Source organism: Arachis stenosperma, chromosome 9 (genome assembly GCF_014773155.1).
Source record: "Arachis stenosperma cultivar V10309 chromosome 9, arast.V10309.gnm1.PFL2, whole genome shotgun sequence".
Taxonomy (NCBI): Eukaryota; Viridiplantae; Streptophyta; class Magnoliopsida; order Fabales; family Fabaceae; genus Arachis; species Arachis stenosperma.
In genome coordinates, this window is record NC_080385.1 from 157,104,903 (window position 1) to 157,126,994 (window position 22,092).

At 34.6% G+C, this 22,092-nt stretch overlaps 1 protein-coding gene across 1 annotated transcript; it reads left to right on the top strand.

Annotated features, from left to right (window-relative positions):
* The first annotated feature begins 1,981 nt into the window (after window positions 1-1,981).
* On the top strand, window positions 1,982-8,080 carry LOC130950474 (glutamine--tRNA ligase). Its single transcript, XM_057878976.1, has 23 exons — window positions 1,982-2,355; window positions 2,494-2,544; window positions 2,732-2,803; window positions 2,897-2,996; window positions 3,187-3,282; window positions 3,575-3,636; window positions 3,739-3,840; window positions 3,922-4,014; window positions 4,337-4,489; window positions 4,584-4,639; window positions 4,927-5,017; window positions 5,098-5,184; window positions 5,506-5,703; window positions 5,793-5,891; window positions 5,972-6,103; window positions 6,204-6,340; window positions 6,435-6,534; window positions 6,629-6,724; window positions 6,929-7,029; window positions 7,106-7,211; window positions 7,295-7,384; window positions 7,486-7,615; window positions 7,747-8,080. The coding sequence occupies exons 1-23, from the start codon at window positions 2,218-2,220 to the stop codon at window positions 7,839-7,841; spliced, it is 2,385 nt and encodes a 794-aa protein (XP_057734959.1). The 5' UTR covers window positions 1,982-2,217; the 3' UTR covers window positions 7,842-8,080.
* The last annotated feature ends 14,012 nt before the right edge of the window (window positions 8,081-22,092 follow it).

A 22,092-nucleotide genomic window follows, 5' to 3' on the forward strand; every position in this document is an offset into this window, starting at 1 on the left:
TTTAAATTTGAAGTGGAGTTCGTCGCCGAGAGTGTGGCAAACTTGCTTTGAATAAAAAAAATCGTATTTAAAAAATTAAAATTAAAAATTTAAATTTTAAAAAATAATTATTATTTCATTTTTTTAAAATCCATTAAATCTATTATATTCACTTATTATTCTATTAAAATATCAAGCTAATTAGGAAAACTATCAAAGGAAATAATATCTTTTGAGAAAAACGATCTTGTCATGGTTGGAGAATTGGCTGTTTTGAATATTAATTTTAGTCAACAGAAAAATAATCCTATGTTATGCAAATTAAAAAAAAAAACAGGAACATTAGTACAAAACTTATGAAATGAAACTGATTCATTGTTCTAAGGAATATGGTAGATCATCCTTCCTTTTCTGAGTTATTGTTACAGAAAAGTTTAGACATTGATTCAGAAATGTACCAAGTTGTTAGATTTGAGATTTTCTTAGGCATTATTTTGAACTCTTGAAGAAAAGTTTAGACATTCTTCTAAGTATTGTTTTTGTTTTTAATGGTGGGGTAAGTTTTATTTGTGTCATAATATTTAAATCGGTCTGTTTGTATCTCTAATGTTTGTAAAAGTGATTTAATTTTATTCTGCCGTCAATTACATATCATGAGCTTTAGTTGGATTTCTGAAAATCTCTTCTTGAAATTAGAATACAAATGTCTGGGTCAAAACCGATGATCTACTCCGGATAATAATTCATTAAAAGTTGAAACTAATCTCTACAACATTTACATAATTCACTCTTTTTAAGGACATAATTGAATTTGAATACAAATTTTAGGTACAATACTAAAATTGAACACATTTAAGTGAGACATAATTGAGAATAAATACTATATAAACAATTAGTATAATTGACAGAAGAATAACATTGAATCACTTTTATAAATATTAAAAATACAAATAGGATGATTTAAATGTTAGAGACATAAATAAAACTTCTCTCAAATATTAAGGATAAAAATAATATTTTAATTTAATTTTTTTGTTTCTTATAATATTCTCCAATCGGTAGACACTAATTTGTAATTATTAACTATGAACTTAGGCACGTTGAAATTGTTTATGAAGACAACAATGTTAATGAATATGAATTAGACTCCTCAATTGTGAAGGCAGAAGTAGTTACAAAAGTAGGATGGATGGCATATGATTCATATCAAAGCGTAGCAATAGAGAAAGAATTACAAATAAGAGATTGGACAACTACGTCTACAAACTTTGAGTGGTATTTTTTTTTTTTTTAAATTTCCTCTCTCCTCTTCCTTGCATCTCAATTTTTTTCTTCCATCTTTTTCAACCTTTTACGTCTTTTTTTCTCAGATGCTTATAGCAAGTTAGATAACAGTTTACTCGCCAATTCTTCGTGCATTTCCAACCTATTTTTATCTCCTATACCATTTTGTGTTTAGTGAACTCAAATTTTATAAATTTTACTTTTTTTTTACTATAATTGATTGTTTTTACCATATAATATTTTACTGCAATTTATTAGATATATACAAATATTATAGTATCTCTCTTTTATAATTCGTGACAGATGTAAACTTCACTCAAAGATTTAGTCATTGGTCAAATGTGTTGTTATATGTATACGATGAAAGTCAAATTTTTAAGTTCTAATATCTATTTAAGTGAACTAATAAACTAATTACTAGATTAATCCAAATGGATTAGATCCTAAAATAGGTTGTGTGCTTCGAAAAGCAAAATGGGAATTTCAGTCACTAACCGCGATAATCGAACTAACTAGTTTTAATTTTTTGTGATCTGACATTTTATTTTTGGTCACGTGATCCAACATTAATATAGCATTTTTAAAGATTAGTAGTAGTATGTGGGCCCATATGCGTAAAGCCCAAGCGACTGAGAAGGTAAAATAAATGAAGTTGACGTGAGGCCCAAGTTGATGAAGTAAACGTCAACGGAAGTCCTAATCGGGGATAAGAGCCCAAAGGAAAACGAATCTCTCGAAGCAAAGAATCTGTTCCATTTCGAAACGCAAACAGAGAAACGCACCCTGATTCAGAAGTTCACACAGTCACAAGCTCCTCCCTGTTTTCTTTGCCTTCTAATGCATCTAAGTCGCACTTACACAGTTAATTACAGAAATTACCGCTGTCGGAGCTAAAACCCTAAATTCGCGCGTGTAAGAGAGCTTCGCTTTTTTCGATTAGCGCCGCCGCAAAAAATGCCGACGAAGGATGACGGAGCCGATAAGGAGAAGTGCTTCGAGCTCTTTAAGGATATAGGATTGGATGAGGGCACCGCCCGCAACACCGTCGCCAACAAAAAAGTCACCACCAACCTCATTACCGTAATCGACGAGGTAAAACTATTCCGTCTTTTTTAGCTATAACTATTTCTATTTCTGTGTTCTGTTCTCGCACTCTTCAAGTTTCCGTTGCTCGTTGTTTTCTTTCTTACATTCGTTTTGTGTTGTTCTTCGACGTGTATTTGTTTTAAGGCTGGTGTTACTGGTGGATGCGACCGAACTGTTGGAAATCTTCTTTACACGGTAATATATTTACTGCATGCAGCTAATTTTAAGCTTACTTGCTTGGATGCCAATAATAATCAGTTAATAAATGAAAGTTATAGTAACGGAGAGAAACGAATAATCTTCATTTCTTATTGTGGTTGTTCTATCTCTCGATTGTTTGACATGGTTATTAATGCTATTGTCTTTTGTTTTTGTGTGGCAGGTTGCGACAAAGTACCCTGGGAATGCCCTGCCAAATCGCCCAACATTACTTCAATACATTATCACGTCCAAGGTGTGTGAACTATAATATGTTGCTGCTATTTGATGTTCTGGGATTGACGTGTTGTTGCTAACTGTATCATGAAATTGTTCCATCTTGTTGCAGGTGAAAACAGCAGCTCAGTTAGATGCAGCATTAGTTTTCCTTGCTGCCATTGGCCCTGAGAATCTTGATTTGAAGAAGTTTGAAGAAGCCTGTGGCGTTGGTATGCAGAGAAAAATCCTTAGCATGATATTAGTTTGATGGCTTGATTTCATAGTGCGTTAGATTTCAGAAAAAAATATGTGCCATTTTCTAAAGTAGATTGGATTTCACATTTTAGTTCTTTTGTTCTATAGTGTCCCAAGTTTCTTTTCTAAGGTAGTAAGGTTCAGATGTGTTGTATGTATGAGCAGGCATTGAGGTGTCAACAGAAGATATACAAAATGCTGTTAATGAAGTGTTTGAAGAGAATAAGGAGAAAATTTTGGAGCTACGCTACCGAATAAATGGTAGGTATTTATGTCCTTGTAAGAATTTGATATGATGTGTTTTGGCTTCCAGTTTTACAAACTATATATGTAGATTTTCACGCTTACAAATTTTAATCTGGAATACGCATTTAATAATCTTATTGACAAGAGTATTTAATGAATGGCTCACTTTTTTTTTTTATGTGTTGATGCATTTCTTTGTATATGGCCTGTGCCCTTTTCCCCATCAGTTTTAAATTTATTCATAACTCTCCCTTTTAAAACTACCGATTTGCACAATGCTTATGAACTTTGTTTTTAATTTTATTAGTGGGCGAGTTACTTGGGCACGTTCGGAAGAGACTCCCATGGGCTGATGCAAAAGTTACTAAGGTGATGATGGCTATGAAATGGATCTAACATTGTAGACAGTGGGTTTATTTATACATGTTTTCTTAATACTTTTTAGTTGTGTTGCCCTTTTTCATGAATCAGGGACTTGTAGATGCAAAACTAGTTGAACTACTTGGACCAAAGACAGCAGCAGATGATGAAAAGCCTACTAAAAAGAAGAAAGAAAAGCCTGCTAAAGTAGAAGTGAGCTCTATTTCACTCTTATTTATGATGTTTGTTACAAGTCCTTTTTGGTAATTTTACAAGTGTTATCTATGTAAATAGGAGAAGGCAGCACCTATTGCTGCCCCAGAAAAGCCGCCTGAAGAAGAACTGAATCCATTCTTGATATTCCCTAATCCGGAGGAAAATTTTAAGGTATTTAATTTCATTATTTTGATAATAATTTTGTCCTTGTTCTTTTGTGTTAGTATTCTGAAGCAAATTCTTCACTCTGATTCTGAGCTCAAGTTATATGTGAGCCATTTCCAATGTATTGCTTGCTCATGAAAATTTTATGTGTTTTTTGACTTCTTAGTGCACTTAGCAAATGCCTAGTTGATATCACAATGTTGAGCTTTCAACATTGTAAATTTTTATCAATACTACTATACTAGGATTCCTAGACCCTGATTTTTTTCAGAATTTACTTTTTTTAAGTTGCATTTGTGCCATGTCATGAGGATCATGTTCATTTCAGGTGCATACTGATGTTCACTTTAGTGATGGTAGTATTCTGAGATGTTGCAATACAAAGGAACTTCTTGACAAGCACTTGAAAGCAACAGGTGGGAAAGTTTTGACCCGCTTTCCACCAGAACCAAATGGATATTTACATATTGGTCATGCCAAGGTATGTGATGTGTCACATTGAGATCATTACTGATTAATGATTTCCATTTGGCAGTGATTTATTTTTATTATTTTTTATTTTAAATTAATGTCAGGCAATGTTTATTGATTTTGGGTTGGCAAAAGATAGAAATGGAGGCTGCTATCTGAGGTGTGTTTATTTTATTATATCCCTTATGTTTAATTTTACTGTCACCAGTGTATCTGCAGCCAAAAAAAAGAGGTTGCTGCTAGGGAAATGGAATTTTTAGTTATTTTATTGGTTTCCTTAACATCTTGGACATACTGGAATTAAAAATTGATCTTCAGAGTGCTTTATTGATAACTGGGTGCTATGGTCTGATCTTGTAAAGTTTCTGTGGAGCTAGATTTTCAATTCCTCTGTATCTCTGCATGATATCTATTGAACATACGTTTGCTGATTTGTGGCACTTTCAGGTATGATGATACAAATCCTGAAGCAGAAAAGAAAGAGTACATTGATCACATTGAGGAAATTGTCCGGTGGATGGGTTGGGAACCATTCAAGGTTATTAGTGCTTCCTCCCTTGTTCAAACTGAGTGTTTCTTCTTTTTCTATTATGTGTAACAGCCTTGCACATTTTGCAGATTACATACACGAGTGATTACTTCCAAGAATTATATGAATTAGCAGTTGAGCTCATCAAAAGGGGTCATGCTTATGTCGATCATCAGGTTGACATCCAAACATCTGCAATAAACTATTACTGAACTGTTTTTGTTTGTTTTCTTAAATGCTTCACTGAAGGTGTAAGTGTGGATATATTACAATTATAAGCTATAAATTGAATCCTTTAAAGTGATAACTCTTAGGCTTTTGATGGTATACGCAGTGTGGGGGGAATGCTTGTGGTGCATAATTATACCAACTAGGACAAAATAATTAATGTGAAATAAATTATGACGGATGTAATTATTCCTACTTCTTATTTTTACGGGGGGGGGGGGGGGTTATAACAATCACAAACACGATCTTATTGAATGATTTGGTTGCAGACACCTGATGAAGTAAAGGAATATAGGGAGAAGAAATTAAACAGTCCTTGGAGGGACAGACCGATTTCAGAATCATTGAAACTCTTTGAGGATATGAGACGTGGACTTATAGAGGAAGGGAAAGCAACACTGAGGATGAAGCAAGACATGCAAAGTGATAACTACAATATGTATGACCTAATTGCGTACCGCATTAAAGTAAGCACACCACTAAATGTGTTTGATTACTCAAATTTTCAGTGAGATTGTTATTTTATGGTATGACCACAAATGCTGTTTACCTTCAGTTTACTCCACACCCTCATGCTGGAGATAAGTGGTGCATCTATCCAAGCTATGATTATGCTCATTGCACTGTGGATTCTCTTGAGAATGTCACACATTCAGTAAGTTTTCTTGCAATAAATTCCCTACATGTGTCATGTTAATAGAAAATGGTTCATTGATCTATGAATATTTCACGCAGCTATGTACTCTTGAATTTGAGACACGTCGTGCATCATACTATTGGTTGTTACATTCCTTAGGCATATATCAACCTTATGTATGGGAATATTCACGGTTGAATGTCTCAAACACAGTAATGTCAAAGCGAAAGGTGAGACAACAATTTGGAACATTATAAACATTTTAGAGTTGGGTTATCATAATTTTTCTATTCTTTCATCCCCCTAATCAGTGGTTCTTCTTTGTTGAAGCTAAATCGGCTAGTGACAGAGAAGTGGGTTGATGGGTGGGATGATCCTCGTCTAATGACACTAGCTGGTTTGCGCCGTAGAGGCATGACCCCGACTTCAATCAATGCTTTTGTTCGTGGTATTGGAATCACTAGAAGGTAGGATACATATTCCAATCTTTGTATTTACTGTCAGTTTTTCATTACACCGTTAGTGCCTAGTTCCATTAAAATTGTTCTCTTCCTTCTGCAGTGATGGCACTTTGATATCTGTGGAACGCCTTGAATATCATGTGAGGGAAGAGCTGAACAAAACTGCTGCTCGCACAATGGTTGTCCTAAATCCACTCAAGGTATATTTTACTTTTGTGTTCTCTCAAAGGATGCTGTCTGACCTAACACAGTTTTATTACTTAAAACTGAAGACTGATTGGTTTGTCTTTTAAGGTGGTAATTACTAACCTAGAAGCCAACTCAGTGATAGAGGTTGATGGAAAAAAATGGCCTGATGCTCAAGCCGATGATCCATCTGCTTTGTACAAGGTAAGATTGAACTTGTCAAAGCTTGTATCTTTGGGTATTACAACAGTATTTCGAAATCAAATGATCCTAGTTGTTCCTATTGAACTATTTTTACTGAACAGTTGTCCTTTTATGGTTGTCATGGACTGATGGTACTACTACTTTGAAGTTCATGCCACTTTGTTTTTCGTTTCTGATTATCCTTTGGTCATAAAATTGTTCCAGATTCCATTTTCCAATGTTGTATATATTGAGCGTTCAGATTTCCGGATGCAAGATTCAAAAGATTATTATGGGCTTGCCCCTGGTAAATCTGTGATATTGAGGTTGGTATGAGGTACAGATTAATCTTCTTAATAGAAACTGTAGGTCCCAAATTCAAGATATTTGTTGTATGTGTAGATATGCTTTTCCTATAAAGTGCACTGAAGTTATTCTTGCTGATGATAATGAGACTATTCTTGAAATTCGGGCTGAGTATGATCCTTCAAAGAAGACAAAGCCTAAGGTTTGCTGACTTAACTGAATCCTGTCATCAAGTTAATGCAATATATGATCAGTTGGTGATATGTACAAAACTTTTTGTTTTAGGGTGTTCTCCACTGGGTTTCTCAGCCTTCTCCAGGTGTTGATCCATTGAAGATGGAAGTCAGGTTGTTTGAGAGGCTATTCCTGTCAGAGGTTGGTCACTTTTATCAGTCTATTCCTTACATGATTACGTTTACACGCCTACTTGTTTTTTAATTATGTTTCCCTGCTCTGTTTGTTTAATCACCGTCTAGAATCCTGCCGAACTTGACAATTGGCTTGGCGATCTAAACCCGAACTCCAAAGTGATAGTTCCCAATGCATATGGCGTGTCCTCACTCAAGGAAGCAAAAGTTGGGGACACGTTCCAATTTGAAAGATTAGGTACTTTACAACTTGTGTTTGTTATTTGATCCTTTTAAGTGTGCATGTCTGCAACGAAGTTTATAATGCGTGCATGATGGATGTTGTAATTGTTTGCCCAATATATGATCTTTTTATATCTGTAATTCCAGGGTATTTTGTGGTTGACAAGGACTCTACTGTGGAAAAACTTGTTTTTAATCGGACTGTGACCCTAAAAGGAAGCTATGGTAAGGGTGGAAAGTAGGATTGTCAGAGCAAGTTACAAGAACAAATAATCCATTTACCATAGATACAAAAATCAACTTTTGTTTTTGGGGTTTACGCACACATTGAAAGGCTTTACTGTTCATGTAGTTTATGTACATTGTTCGCAAGAACCAACCAAACTTCATTTATTTAATTACATGTTTTGGTTTTGTGGTTTGAAGGTTGTATTCATTATGTTTACTCGGTTAAGTAAATACAATATTACTGTTATTTTGACACCACTTTTGTGTTCATACAGTTAAGTCGCTTCCACGACACTGTACAGTGTACACCATTTCGTTAATCCCAGGGTATAGGGACGAGGGCACCCATCAGCGTTAAGCGTGTGTGGCTCTTAAAACTGAATTGCTTAGCTTTTGCAACCCCTAAATCAAATTGGTTTGTTCTTTTCAAAAGCTCTATCCGAAACGTTACCAGCGTTTTCACCATTTCGTGCAACAGGATATAAGTCGTCGATGTATCAAACTATTTTCTAAAGCATATCAGTGGTGTTGAGATCTTCTTTGGCGAACAGTAGTGTTGAGGTCTCAATTTATAATTTCATGCATATATAATTAAATCTTTCGCGATGATCCTCATTTTTTTTTATAATAGTAATAACACTCATAATCCAAATGGGAAAAGAGGAAAGCAGTTCAGAACAGTAATAAGAAACATCACAATAAAAAATAAAAAAGACAATCCTAATAAATATCACCAACAATCCGAAGGTCATAACCACAAAATAAAAAGAAAAAATACAATACACATCCAACAGCGGCGGTTATCAACACAGTCCTAAAATACTTTCACAATTCTCTTGTCATGTCTTGTTTTCTTTTGATATCCTAGTATTTTGCCATGCTTTGTTGTGGAGTAATTGGTCTCAACTCCATTACTCCAGCTGTCATAGTCAATTGTCGGCGATTTCATGTTCTGACTGTAGTAATCTTTGTTGGTTACCTTTCGATGAATACTAGAGTTGCTACTACGTTCCAAGTCAAAGAAAGGAACCACATTTTCGTAGTCCTCCAACTTTAATCAGTTTAATAGAATTTAAGGAGGATATTTAGATCTAAAATATTAGTCAGACTGTAGCGCGTACTGTGTACAGTGTACAGTGGTCATCGTGTATAATTAGGTACATCATCACAAATTCAAATTTCGCAGCTGTTAGTTTGTTTTAGATTTAGAATATAAACTGGCAGTGAAAGTGGACATGTTTCATTGTTTCCTTTTAAAGAAATATTCGTAATACCCAAACACAGGTGTCAAGATTTTCATGCTGACTTTCATATCAACTGCCAGGAGTGCCGCGTCTCACCATCAAGAAAGCTTAACTAACAAGAAAGCTTTTATAATAAACAATAATAACTTAGAATTCACCTCTAAACATGCAAATCTCTCTCTTCATTTCATCCATTCATGCTTTAGTTATAAAAAATGTATGCATATTACTGTAATTTAGAAGAATATAATGGAATGGCCATGCATTGACCTTCGGTGAAAATGTGACAAGAGAAATGATAGTTTGTTATTCTTATATTTTCATTCCAACTCATCAATCAGCAACCCGAAAGTAGTTATTCTGTTATATCTTATATGCTATATCACTAGGGCATATTGAACCGTATACCATCACCTCCTAAAAAATATAAAATTAGAAACCTTATACTTATTTTTACACTATAGTATGCATAGTACTCTTAACGATACCATTACACTTGCTAATTAAAAGACACCTTAGATAGTTAGATATATTCTCAAAGTAAGCTAAAGCTAAGGACCTTAAGATTACCGATATGATACCAATATACCAAAAGCGCATTGCAATTTCCATTATATTCTTCGTAACGTAGTGAAGGAAGAGTGGAAGACTTATTAGTTATTACTTTGTTAGTGCTTTTCACTTCAATGGACAATGGGACCTATGTCCAAACCCCATATTCACTCGTTGACAAATTTTCAACCTTTTTCCTTTTGTGAGGTGAAGTTCAATTATTTAGGATGTGGGGTCGGTGGCTTTTGCCTAGGGTGGCATCACCGTACCTTAGCACACACATACATACATATGTAAAAAGAATTTTATTTTGATTGTTTATTATTTTATCATTTAGACAAAATGATACAATTATTTATGTTCAATCAAATCAACTACATCTCATTGATCACGTCACTTGGAATATCAAAACTCTTTATTTAAAAGTAGATTGAATAATTAGAATCCAGATATATGTACTTAAGGGCTGCAATAACCAATCAAAGAAAGAAAAAGAAAAAAAAAAAAGATGACTCTTGCTAAGCAAAGGGTAAATAAAGTTATAAAATGAAACTAAAGGCTCTCCCTATAGTTTCATAATTTCTAGGTTATGGAGTTTGGTCTATTCACGCTTATATTTGATAGAGAGATGTTGATTTGATTGATGAAAGCATAGGAATGAGTATTATTTTATCTATATATCCATCTAACCGATCTAATCTCTTTTGCTTTCAAAGGTTCCAATTCTCTTGAATAATGAATAATTAGAGCACATGCACATGCTGAGGTGCCACCATTAATTTTTTTTTTTGAAAAAAAAAACTTTTTTCCCTTATTATCTGAACCAACTGGGTACGGCAACTTATCTAGAACTGACACATTATCACTTATATATATGACACCTATGGCTTTAATTGAATTTCTCATGAAAGAAAAAAAAATTCAACAAATGAAAAAAGAGAAGAGTGAAAGGGAGATTATTATGCTCATGGCGTAGACTTATTAAGTGGCTGCAAAATTAGCACGTTGGGGGAAAGAATCATGCATGCACAAGCTAAGTAATAAGCATGACGATTGGCGGCTTATTAAAGCATGAGTAAAATATGAGTCATTTTATTTAATTATTATTACTATTTCCTTTGCTAAATGTTTTTGACCCTACAATACAATCCACCAATGCAGGCCCCTGTTTATTTTCCTATGAAGACTTTGAAAATATATAATATATTCCTCTTTTATTAATTTTAAAAAATACATACAGTTAACGGTGTATGCAATATATAGCTGTGATTCAATGATTTGGTTGATGTTTCTTTTCATGATTCATAGAATAGATAGAAAAAAAAAATAGTGTGTAGCAGACAAAACTTTAATACAAGTCATTTTCTATGGGAAAACAGAGAAGTCACGCCCCTTGATCTTAGTGCAATAACTAAATTTAAAGTTTATCTATATAGCTTCATCTAATGTTGCTTTCTTAGTTTCTTTCAATAGGTCACTTTCACACTATCATGCGCATGATGAGAAACCTTGAATTTGATGTTAATTTGAACCGAGTTATAGTAGTTTTCATTCTTATTTTATTTTGTTTTCTAAGACCACCTTAATTGGCACATCTACATCGATCAATCTTCAAGTTGCTGAAATAGTTTGTTGTGATTTCGTGGCACCCTAGCCGTTAATTTAGCAAAGGATAAGGATATTTGGTTGTGGTTACTGTTTTAAAGTCGTATAACGAGACTGAATTTTTGGTTAGTCAAAATTATACTTTCGCCATCTTCAATTAATTAACTAATAATAATAATTTATATACGTGCCACTCTCTTGGGAAGTATCTTTAATGATTGTTGAACGACTTCTAAATCAAGTTACTATTTTAATCAGACATTTAGAGAAGATCTTTGTTCTTATTTAGTATATACCTTACTTGTGGATTTGACTGAATAGTGCTAATTTATATTAACATCTTATAAAATAAGTATATTTTATTTGGAGCAAATTTTGTGATTAGCTTTTGATTGTGTATCCCTTGACTACAAACTAACGTCTATTTAAGTAGTAATCTATCATTTATTTTAAGTGGAGTTTAATTTGGATGGATTCTAATTTTATAAAAAATAATATAGAATTAAATAGCAAGAGTTAGTTGTAATTGTATCACTACCATTTAGAATAAATTGATAACTATATTATATTTATAATAAAATTTGAAAGTTGAAGGTATATATTTGATGTTATGATTCATCACATATTATTCAGATTTTCAAGAATTCATTACTTTATCAAGATATTTTAAACAAAAGGGTGGGGGGATATTTGAAGGAGGGCGAATAGTGACCCACCAGGCCACCACTATGAATAATTGGACGCTAGCTAGGCAGAATGACTGATTCTAAATTTAATTTACGATAATATGTATGAAAATAAACTATAAATTATTAAATACAAATATACAATCAACGTCTTGTTCAACATTATTTATCTCCAAAATGAATAAAATTGACTAGACATTTTATCTTTGCACAAAAAGTAATACCTATATGGCTATATTGCATGCATTTCCAAGAAGTAAAAGTGTATTAATTATTAAGGCATGCAATAATTGCAGTTTATAGACGCAGAAAACTTTGAGAAAGTCTAGGGACTAATTAGTGATACAATCAATAGCAGACTGCATTTAGTTACAGAAAAAAAAGTTTAAGAAAGAGAAAAAAAAATATACTCAACAGAGTTAAAGTCTAATTTTATCCTCACCTCATTAATAATTTATAGTAAAAAAAAAAAACGTTAAGTACTTCTTTTGTCTTTAAATTTTTGGGTTAAAATTAAAATTGTTCTCAATCTTTTTTTCGTATTAAAATCATTCTCAACGTTACAAAACGTTATAAAATCATTCTTCTATCCATAAATAACATTTTTATCACAATTTCACCCTTAAAAAAAAATCCTTCACTCCCACCCCCCACTAAACTCCTTCATCAATCATCATCATTACCGAGTCTCTTTCTTTTTTTTTCAGATTTTTTTTTATTATACCAAATTACTTCTAATTGAAAAAAATTATAAAATAAATAAAAGAAGCAGAGAGCATTTAAAGGGGGTGAGAGAAGAAGTGAGGAGGAATGTTCGATGGGGAGGTCTTTGAACTCATCTTCGTCCAAAAATCGAAGGTGGTGGGCAGTAGTTTCGAGAGATCGGAGGTAGGGGTTTGGGATCAAGTTGGGGATCGATGGGAGTAGGAAGAGTGAGGTCAGTTGTGAGAGGTTAAGAAGGTGGAGAGCGGAGAGTGGTTGGATCGATAGAAGCGTCTTCGAGTTCGTCGTCTTCAGTTTCAAATCCCTTGACATGGCGGCGTTGTGACGTGTTCTGGAAAGGGAGAGGCGGCGCTTGTAGCAGCTGTTGGCTTTCGACAGACGGTGACAGTGGGTGGCAGTTGGAAGAAAGAGGAAGAAGGAGGGTAGAACTGGCGCACTGAGAGTGTGGCGGCCAAAGGTTGATGACAGTAAGTTTCTGCACTGTCACTTCCTTCTTTTTCTTTTTGTTCCTTTTTTTAAGAACATTAAACATCATTCTTTTTTTTTATTTTTTAATTTTTTTTGTTCCTAATTTTGTATCTGAAGTTGCAGTTGTTGATTTTTAAATTGTTGCTAAATCTAAAATTTCTGTTAATTTATTTTGAAGATGTTGCTGTTGCTATTGATTTTGCTGTTGTTGAAAGTGTGTTGCTGGTGCTGAATTTATTGAAATTGCTGAATTTGTTGTTGCTGAATTTGGTTCTTGCTGTTGCTGAATTTAGTTTGTGGGTGGGTGATAGTGAAGAAGGTGTAATGATGGTAGTGGTGATGGCTATGAAAAAAGAAAGAGGGAGAGGGAGAAAGATGCAGTGATGATGATGATTATGCAGAATTGTCCGAAAGGGAGAGGAAAAGGGTGAGGGTAAGGAGGGTTTTTTATTTTTGTAAAATTGTCTAAAAAATATCGTTTATGGACAAAAGGACGATTTTATAACGTTTTATAACGTTGAGGATAATTTTAATACGAAAAAAAGGTTGGGAATGATTTTGATTTGGACCTCATAGCTTAAGGAGGAAAAAAAACCACACAATCTCTTATTTCTATTTTTATTAGTTTTAGAAGTTTTTTTTTCTTAAATTTCAAATGTTTCTTTTTTTTTATGTTTTGGATGTTTCTATATATATATATATATATATATACTCTGGCTGATCTTAGTTTCGCAGGTCGAATCTAGAATTTTATATGTGTTTTTGGAATTCTGATATATATATATATATATATATATATATATATATATATATATATATATTATGTTTTTAGCCTTCTTTTGAGCTTATCTATCTATTTTACGATTATCCATGTAAGTGTGAAATAATTTTCTGTTTTTGCTTTTGCTTAACTTCTTCTTAAGGCTCCTAAATATGAATTTTTTTTAACTATATTTATATAAGTCTTTTTTTTAAAGGTCTAAATATTTCGCCACCTCTGCTTTACACTGTGTGGTAGGGTATTACACTTTTTTGAGTTTTGGATATTTTTTTTATAGTTTTTGATATTTTCTACTTAGTTTTTAGATGTTCTTCTTCTAATATTTTTTTATGTTTTATTTTGTTAGATTTTTTTATTTTTAAAATAATTTTAGATATATCTTTTTTTTGTTAAGTTTTAAAAGTTTTTTTAAATACGTTTCGGATGTTTTGTTTTATTAAAAATTTTTATAATAATTTTAAAAATAATTTTAAAATTTTTTAAATAATTTTATATTTTTTTAAATTTTGAATATTTCTTTTTATTAAATTTTAAATATTTTTTTATGATAGTCCGAATTTATGTTTTCTATAAAAAAATTAAAAAAACGATTAATAATTAACTATAATTAACTACCTCCTTAATTAATTACTTAGCAAAACGGGCCTGCTACACATACAAGTTTACAAGCTTACAAGTTGGTCCAGCCCAAATAGAACTCACGCGCATGAAGAGAGATAACATGGCGCGTCAAAATCACGCGCTCAACACTCAAATGGTTACGTATGGCAGACTCTTCCACTTCTTCCACTTCTCAAGGCGCTTTGAAAACAAGGAAACCCTCCCATTTTTGAGCGAAAATCAAAGTTCAAAATATACAAATCGTTGTTCGAAACCTCCATCAAAACACCATCAAACTCTCCGTGAAGAATCTGAAGAGAAAACAAAGCAACAATACTCAACATAAGTTCATTAAGATTCCTGTATATTTTACTTTTCTTCTACGTCGTTCTTCTAGGGTTTACTATTATTCTTGCTTCTTTGTTACACTGTTCTAAGTTCTACGTCGTTCTACATTGTTGTTCTAAGTTCTCCTGCTATTGTTGTTGATTTTTGGGGGTTTATTCCGTAGATTGGGGGTGTATACTGCTTAACCTTGTAATGTGGCTTGATATTGAAGCATGGTTGAGTGATATCTGACTAATATCTATATGCATACATCTGAATAATATCTATGGGTGTATCTCACTGTTATCAATGGGTGTATCTTGCTGATATCTTTGGGTGTATCTGACTCATATATATGGGTGTATCTTACTGTTATCAATGGGTGTATCTTATTGTTATTAATGGGTGTATCTGACTCATATATATGGGTGTATCTTACTGATATCTTTGGGTGTATTTTTCGTTTCAGAGAAAATGGCAGCAAGAAACCAAACAAAAGACCTTAAGGGTGCCACACATCTCCTGAATGATAAGTTCAGAAACATGACTGAGGAGAAGAAGGCGATTGTGAGGGATCTCGGATTTGGTGGGTTGATGCATATCCAACCACTAAGGGTGGATCACCAACTCTTAAGGGAGCTGGCAAACAACTTCAAACTTGGGGAGAATAAACTGAAAACAGGATATGGTTCTTTCCAAATAACCCCAAAAAAATAGGTCATGCGCTTGGCATCAATGCAACAGGTAACTAGCTTAAAATTATAGGTGTATATTAAGTTGTTGCTTGGGTGAATTTAAGTTGATGCTTGGGTGTATCTGAACCGACTTGGATACTTTGTTGTCTTCCTTTTTGTAGGAGATCTATTTCCTGAGAAAGTTGAGTATAAGAAACTTTCTGATGATGATAAAATAATTTATAGAAGATTTCAAGGTAAGACCCTCAAAAGTCTTACCGATGAAATGATGGAAATCGGCGTTGGCAACGAAGAGGAACGCCTGATGTTCAAGAGGATATTCATCCTCTACATACAGATGGCGTTCCTTTTGCCAACGACGATAAACAAAATATCGCCCGTGCACCTGGCCCCAATTTTTAAGATGGACGGCATATCGGAAAGAAACTGGGGGGGCATGTTTTGACCTTCATGGTAAAGAGCATCACAGACTACCAGGAGAAGAAGAATAAGGCAATTAACGGCTGCCTCTTCGCCCTGATGATAATCTACTTTCATCTTTCAAAAAACAAAGGCAAGAACAGGGCTGAAAGACCACCAAAGCCCTGGATTGCCAACTGGACTAAGGAGCAGTTGGTGGAAAGAATGACTGCAGAAAGAGAGGAAATTTTGGTAAGTAAACATAATAAGTTGGTGTATTTTATTTACCTGAATGCTGCTAACTAAAATATCTCATGTTTCAGGGGATTGTGAAGATGGCAGAGACAAGAGAAAAAATGAAAAAAAAAAGAAAAAAAAGAAAAAAAAAGAAAAAAAACAAGAAATAAAAAAAACAAAAAAAGGAAGGCGAGTCCAACATCGTCTTCGGAGACAGAAACTACTGACAGTGACACTTCTACCTCTGAGTCTGAGGCTCAAGAAGACTCAGAGGATTCAGGAAGAAAACACCCCAGCAAAAAGGGGAAAAAGTAAGTACCATACTTAGGTGTAATTTCTTTTTCGAGTTGGGTGTATTTTGTTTGATCACGTTGGGTGTATATAGTTTATTAAGCAGGGTGTGTTTCGTTTGCTGCGTTGGGTGTATCTCGTGAATTCATTTGGGTGTATTTTTAGTATGTTCTAAATGATTATTGTTTGCCTTCCAGAATGGACTCCAGAAAAAGAAAGCAGAGGCAAGAGGAGTCAGATTCTGATTCAGAATCTGAATCTGAACCAAGTGATGAATAATGTCCTGAAATTATTACTCCTTTCTTTTGGCTTCATTATAAAGATTTCGTGTATTAACTGAAGTGTCTATTATTAACTTATAGGAGCGAAGAATCATCACCTACGGAGAAGGAGAAGAAAAAGAAAAAAACAAAAACAACACCAAAAAAGTAAGCAATTCTTTGGATAATATTCTGTGATAAAATTAATTTTTTATTTCTGATTGATACTCTTTTTTTTCCACACAGAACACAACAAAAAAAAAGAAAAAAGTTGTTGTGGAGGATTCACCTCCTGAAGAAGATCAATACTTTGACGGGTACAGTACCTCGTAAGCTATATTACGGTCTATCATCGTAATTTTTTTTGTTAACATCTTATTTTATGAATGTAGTGAGAGATATGAAATATCAAGTGACGAACTCGATGAATGGCTAAGGAAAAACGTTGATAAATCTGCTGCAGAGGGGTATGTCTTGTTGGGCTGTGTATTTGAGATTTTGGTGTTTTTTGTTTGCTAATAATTGTATCTTGTTTCGCAGGGAGAACCAAGCTGACCTGCGATCGACAAAAGGTCGCTATGTGTCCTCTGAAACGTAAGAAGCTTTATTATTTAATAAAATCTTGTTATCATGATTTGGATGTATTTTGTGGAACAATTTGGGTGTATTTTGTGGATCAAGTTGGGTGTATGTTGTTTACTAAGTTGAGATATTTCGTTTGTTTTGTTGGGTGTATATTGTCCATTCGGTTGGTTGTATCTTGTGCATTCATTTGGGTGTATTTTATACCTGTATCTTATTTTGTCTGAATAACATGAAATCTGTTTAGACTACCGGCTGTGAACTTGGAAAGTGAGGATCCTTCCTCTCAAGGACGCACAGAACAGAGTAGTGTAAACCAGCCGTCACAGAGCATGTAATTTCTCTTTCAAATAACCGTTACTTTTGTTCTTCTATTACCTTCTACTTCTAATTCTGTATATTTTTTTTAGAAAAAAAGCCCTTTATTATTTTATTCAAGAAAAAAAAGGCAGCAAAAAAAAGCAAAAACTGCAAGTATGTAAGTTCTCAAAAAACAAAGCCTTTCTTCTTTTTGAATTGTTCGGGTGTATTTTTTGACCTTCTTTGGGTGTATTTTAGGTTGAGTCCGACTGATTCGAATATGATGGTTGTGAGGGAACAAACACCGTCGGAAGCGCTTGCAATGTGAGTTTTCCCAAGAATATTTCAACCCTATAACCTTATTATTTTCAAATACGTTGTTAACCTTTCATTTTTCTTCTTGTTTAGAGTCCCGATCCAGGTTTTTGTGCCGGCATCCCAAACAACCACTGAGACAGATTTCGAACCAACCCCTATGCTACGGATTGAAGGGACTATAGAAACGTAAGAAATAGTATTGGGTGTATATTTGTTTAGGGTTTGGGTTTATATTTGCTAACAGTTTGGGTGTATATTGTTCCTGATCAATTTTTTTTACGCCATGATTAATTTTGTGTAACTGTGCAGCACTCCTGAATCCCCCAAACAACTTCAAGAAACCACACCCACGCTTCCCCCAGCTCCAACTAAAATGTAAGTTCATCAGACTAAAATCAATCTTTGCTTATCATCCGTATATTCTTATTCTTACTCTTATTCTTATACATAATGACGCAGTCATCCAGCCGCAGAAGACGCTGCTGCCCTGTTGATGATGGCACGGACAGCAACCTATGTTCCTAAAACAGATCCAGGGATGCCATCATTCAGCCTTGGATTGACTGATTCAAGCCAGGAGGGGGCGTCAACGCATGAGACAGAAAGGGAAAAATCTCCAGAAACTGCAAGTATGCTAGAACAATTAGACAATTTGGACCAAAAATTAGCAAGCAATGCGGCGAAGGGAAAAAATGAAAGTCCACAAATTTAGAGGGAGACTGGGGAAGAAAGTTCTGCAAAGTTTGAAACTCTTAGGGGAATAAATCAAATTCCAGATGATATGAAACAAAAGTGCTACATCTGGGGGACGAGACTAAAGGAAGACGCAGATGGCAATACTAACGAGTACGAGGAGATGTGCACTCTGATTGGCCAAGGAGAATACATTTTAATAAGAATACACCTTGCATCCCTCCAGCCAAAAAGTGATATAGAATCTCAGGTAATATTAGAATAACATTAATGTTTTTACACCAAAATTCAACTGCAACGTTTATTAATGTAAAATTGATTTCGGCATATATTTCTAGATTGTATCTGCCATCTGCCTCATCCTAAACCAGAAAAATGAAAAGAGGTTTCAGGAACAAATATACTGTCTCCCCCCCCCGATATTGTGGTAAGTGTTACTTCTATGAACTTTGGGTGTATTTTCGGTATTGATTTGGGTGTATTTTTTAGGTTCGATTGGGTGTAAGTTGTGTATTTTCAGTATTTCATTTCTTGTTTCCCAATTCTTGCAGAGCATGGCACTTTCGAATCACCCAAAGGGGAAATTCATATCACCGAAAACGAAAAAGGAATTCAGGGTGGAAGCCTACCCGAGTTTCATTCCCTTCATAGATAGAAAAAAAATTAACTTCGCATCCATATGTAAGTTTTCGTTTGCTAAATTTGTTAGTACGCTTATTTACTTATATGCCAAATAAAATAACACACTGTTGAAATGTGGCAATCCTTCAGATTTTTGCTCCTGTTTGCCACTCGAGGCATTGGTGGTTATGGCTGATAAATACAACAAAGCGGAAATGTCAAATACTTGACCCGCTACACAAAAAAGCTCCAAGCGATGAGAGAAAGGACATTAATAAATTCACTGTAAGTTGCCTCTGTCTTCTTTACTTTAATAGATAGGTCTATTTCGTTAGTTGTGTTGGGTGTATCTTGTCCATTCATTCGGGTGTATTTTCTGATTTGTTTTGGTATTTAAGGGATATGTATTTTCAAGATTGATAACATATGCCGGTGGAGAACCTCTGCAGAAAGGGGAGAACGAGAAGAAAATTAAAGCATCATATGTTAAAATATCAGGCCAAAAAATAAGGTATAAATTTGTGACTCTGAACATTAAACTTTCCTAAATGAGATTTGTAATTTATTTTCTTCGTTTTTAGCTATGACTGCGCTATCTAAGTTATGAAGTGGCTTGAGTTAATTGAGCCGGAAAACATCAAAAAGGGGAAGTATGAATGGGATAATTGGCCACAGGTAACTGTCTTTAGAACTATATAACTCTGTATTACTTTATTGAATTAATATTGCTGTTTAAACAGAATATACTTTTTAATTGTAGGAGGAGGTGGACCACTATAGAGTGGAGTATGCCCCGGATACTATTCAGTGAGATGATAAACAGAGAGATCGGGCAATTAGAGAGAGTAGTGCTATAAGGCTGTCGAAGCCATCCTCTGTATTATTGAGTCCGTTTTGTCAGATTAATTCTGCTGATATAGAAACTGCTGGGTAGTATGTAAATTGAACAAATGATGTAAATATTTGCCATTTATCAACAACTTCTATTCCATGTATATTTTTTCCCATAGTTAAACTATCTGTGCTAGTAAACTGTCTGTGATGTATTCAAAAACTGTATTACAGGTGGTAAAATATGAAGCAAAAAATCAAGTCATATATAAACGCAAATTATAAAATGTTACACCCAACGCAAGTCTAATAATACACCCAAGATTGCATAAATATACACCCAACTGTCTGTGCTGTATTCAAAATGTATGAATTACATGTACTAAAAATGAAGAAAAAATCAAATGAAATATACGCCCATAACCTGCGAATTTTTACAGCTTTTGTTCTATATGTATCTATATATGTATCTATATGTAAATTGTGAATTAACAAAAATACACCCAAAAGAAACATTGCTTTTACACCCATATTCTATAAAACTATACACCCAAAGAGTTATCCCCTGCTGCTGGTACCCTGAGCTGATAATTCATAATGTGTCCTTGATATTGGCTGGAATTTGAATGCGCCGCTGATGCAGCATCAAACAGGTTTATCTGAATATAACACTCACACATTAGCTAAACTATTAACGAGAAAAATAAACTCAATCGCCACAAATTTAAAGAACATTACTTTTATCTCGCTTAAAACTTTCGTCTTCTTCTTCTTTGTGGCATTTGCAATCTGTTTCTCCAGCTTTGAACCTAGCCTGTTTTTTGGACGTCCTCTTGTTCGAATCCTTGGCGGGCTTTGAAGCTCGTTAACGGATTCCAAGTTGGCGTCTTTGTGGGATAAAGAAGATGTCCCCTTCCTTTTGGCTTTTAATGCTTCCATCTCGGCCATGACGTTATCGTACGCACGGTGCAGAATTGCAGTCAGCTCCTCCGATTCGGAGGCAAATTCGCAAATATTTTGCGAACGAAAAACCAATTGGTCGAACCTTTTGCTTCTTGGCTCCATTAGTGGCTCGTCGTGGCTGCTCTTGATGTGTGTGTGTCGCCTCTTTACCTTCTTGCTCCATCGTTCCAGTATATATCTAGGGGACACTTGGCTTACTTGTTCGAAGCTTAACACGCTTAGTGCGTGACGGCACAGTATCCCTCTCAACTCGAATAATAAGCATTGACATTTTACCTCAGCTGCAACTGAGTCGTAGGTAACCGTGAACTTGTTGAATATTGAGCTGGAAACTTGTTCTCCGACTTCGTATATTGAATTGCCTAGAGCGGAATTCTTTAATTTGGTGATGCAATTCGCCTTTCCTCTGAATTGCGCTTGGACTTTCCTAAACTTTGCATGAGTGTACGCATCTTGAAACTGAGCTTCAATGGAGGATTTGGTTGCACACGGTATGACCGTATGAAAATCTGCAGCATCTGATTCTCTCTCTGCTTACTCCCTGCTTCCGAGGTAATTATCGTATTGTTTGACGAACTGAATAAGCGAGCTGTTCCGGGTGATGTACTTGTTAAAAAATGAATGCATGCTCTCGCTCCTTTGTGTGCTTCTCATCCCTGCCCAGAAGTGGTGATCCAGATAGATAGAAACCCATATGTGACGGTCTTCGTACAGATCTGCATAATACACCCAAACACAGACTGTAAAATACACCCGAGAGAACATACAATTTACACCTCTGATGCAGATTTTAAAAACACATTACCTGAAAACCACTTGTTGTCCGCAAGACCAAAATTCAACAGAAAATCGTTCCAATTCCTATCGAATGAGTCTTTGCTATGAGAGTTCCAAACAACATGGCTCATTTCTTGTTCGATATCGGCATGTCCCTTGTACCCGTTTAATTTGCTTGGAATCTTCTTCATGATGTGCCAAATACACCAGCGGTGAACTGTTGTTGGCATACAGGCCTCTAAAGCCCTTTTCATTGATGCGCACTGATCGGTGAGAAACCCTTTCGGAGCGTTTCCTCCCATGCAACGAAGC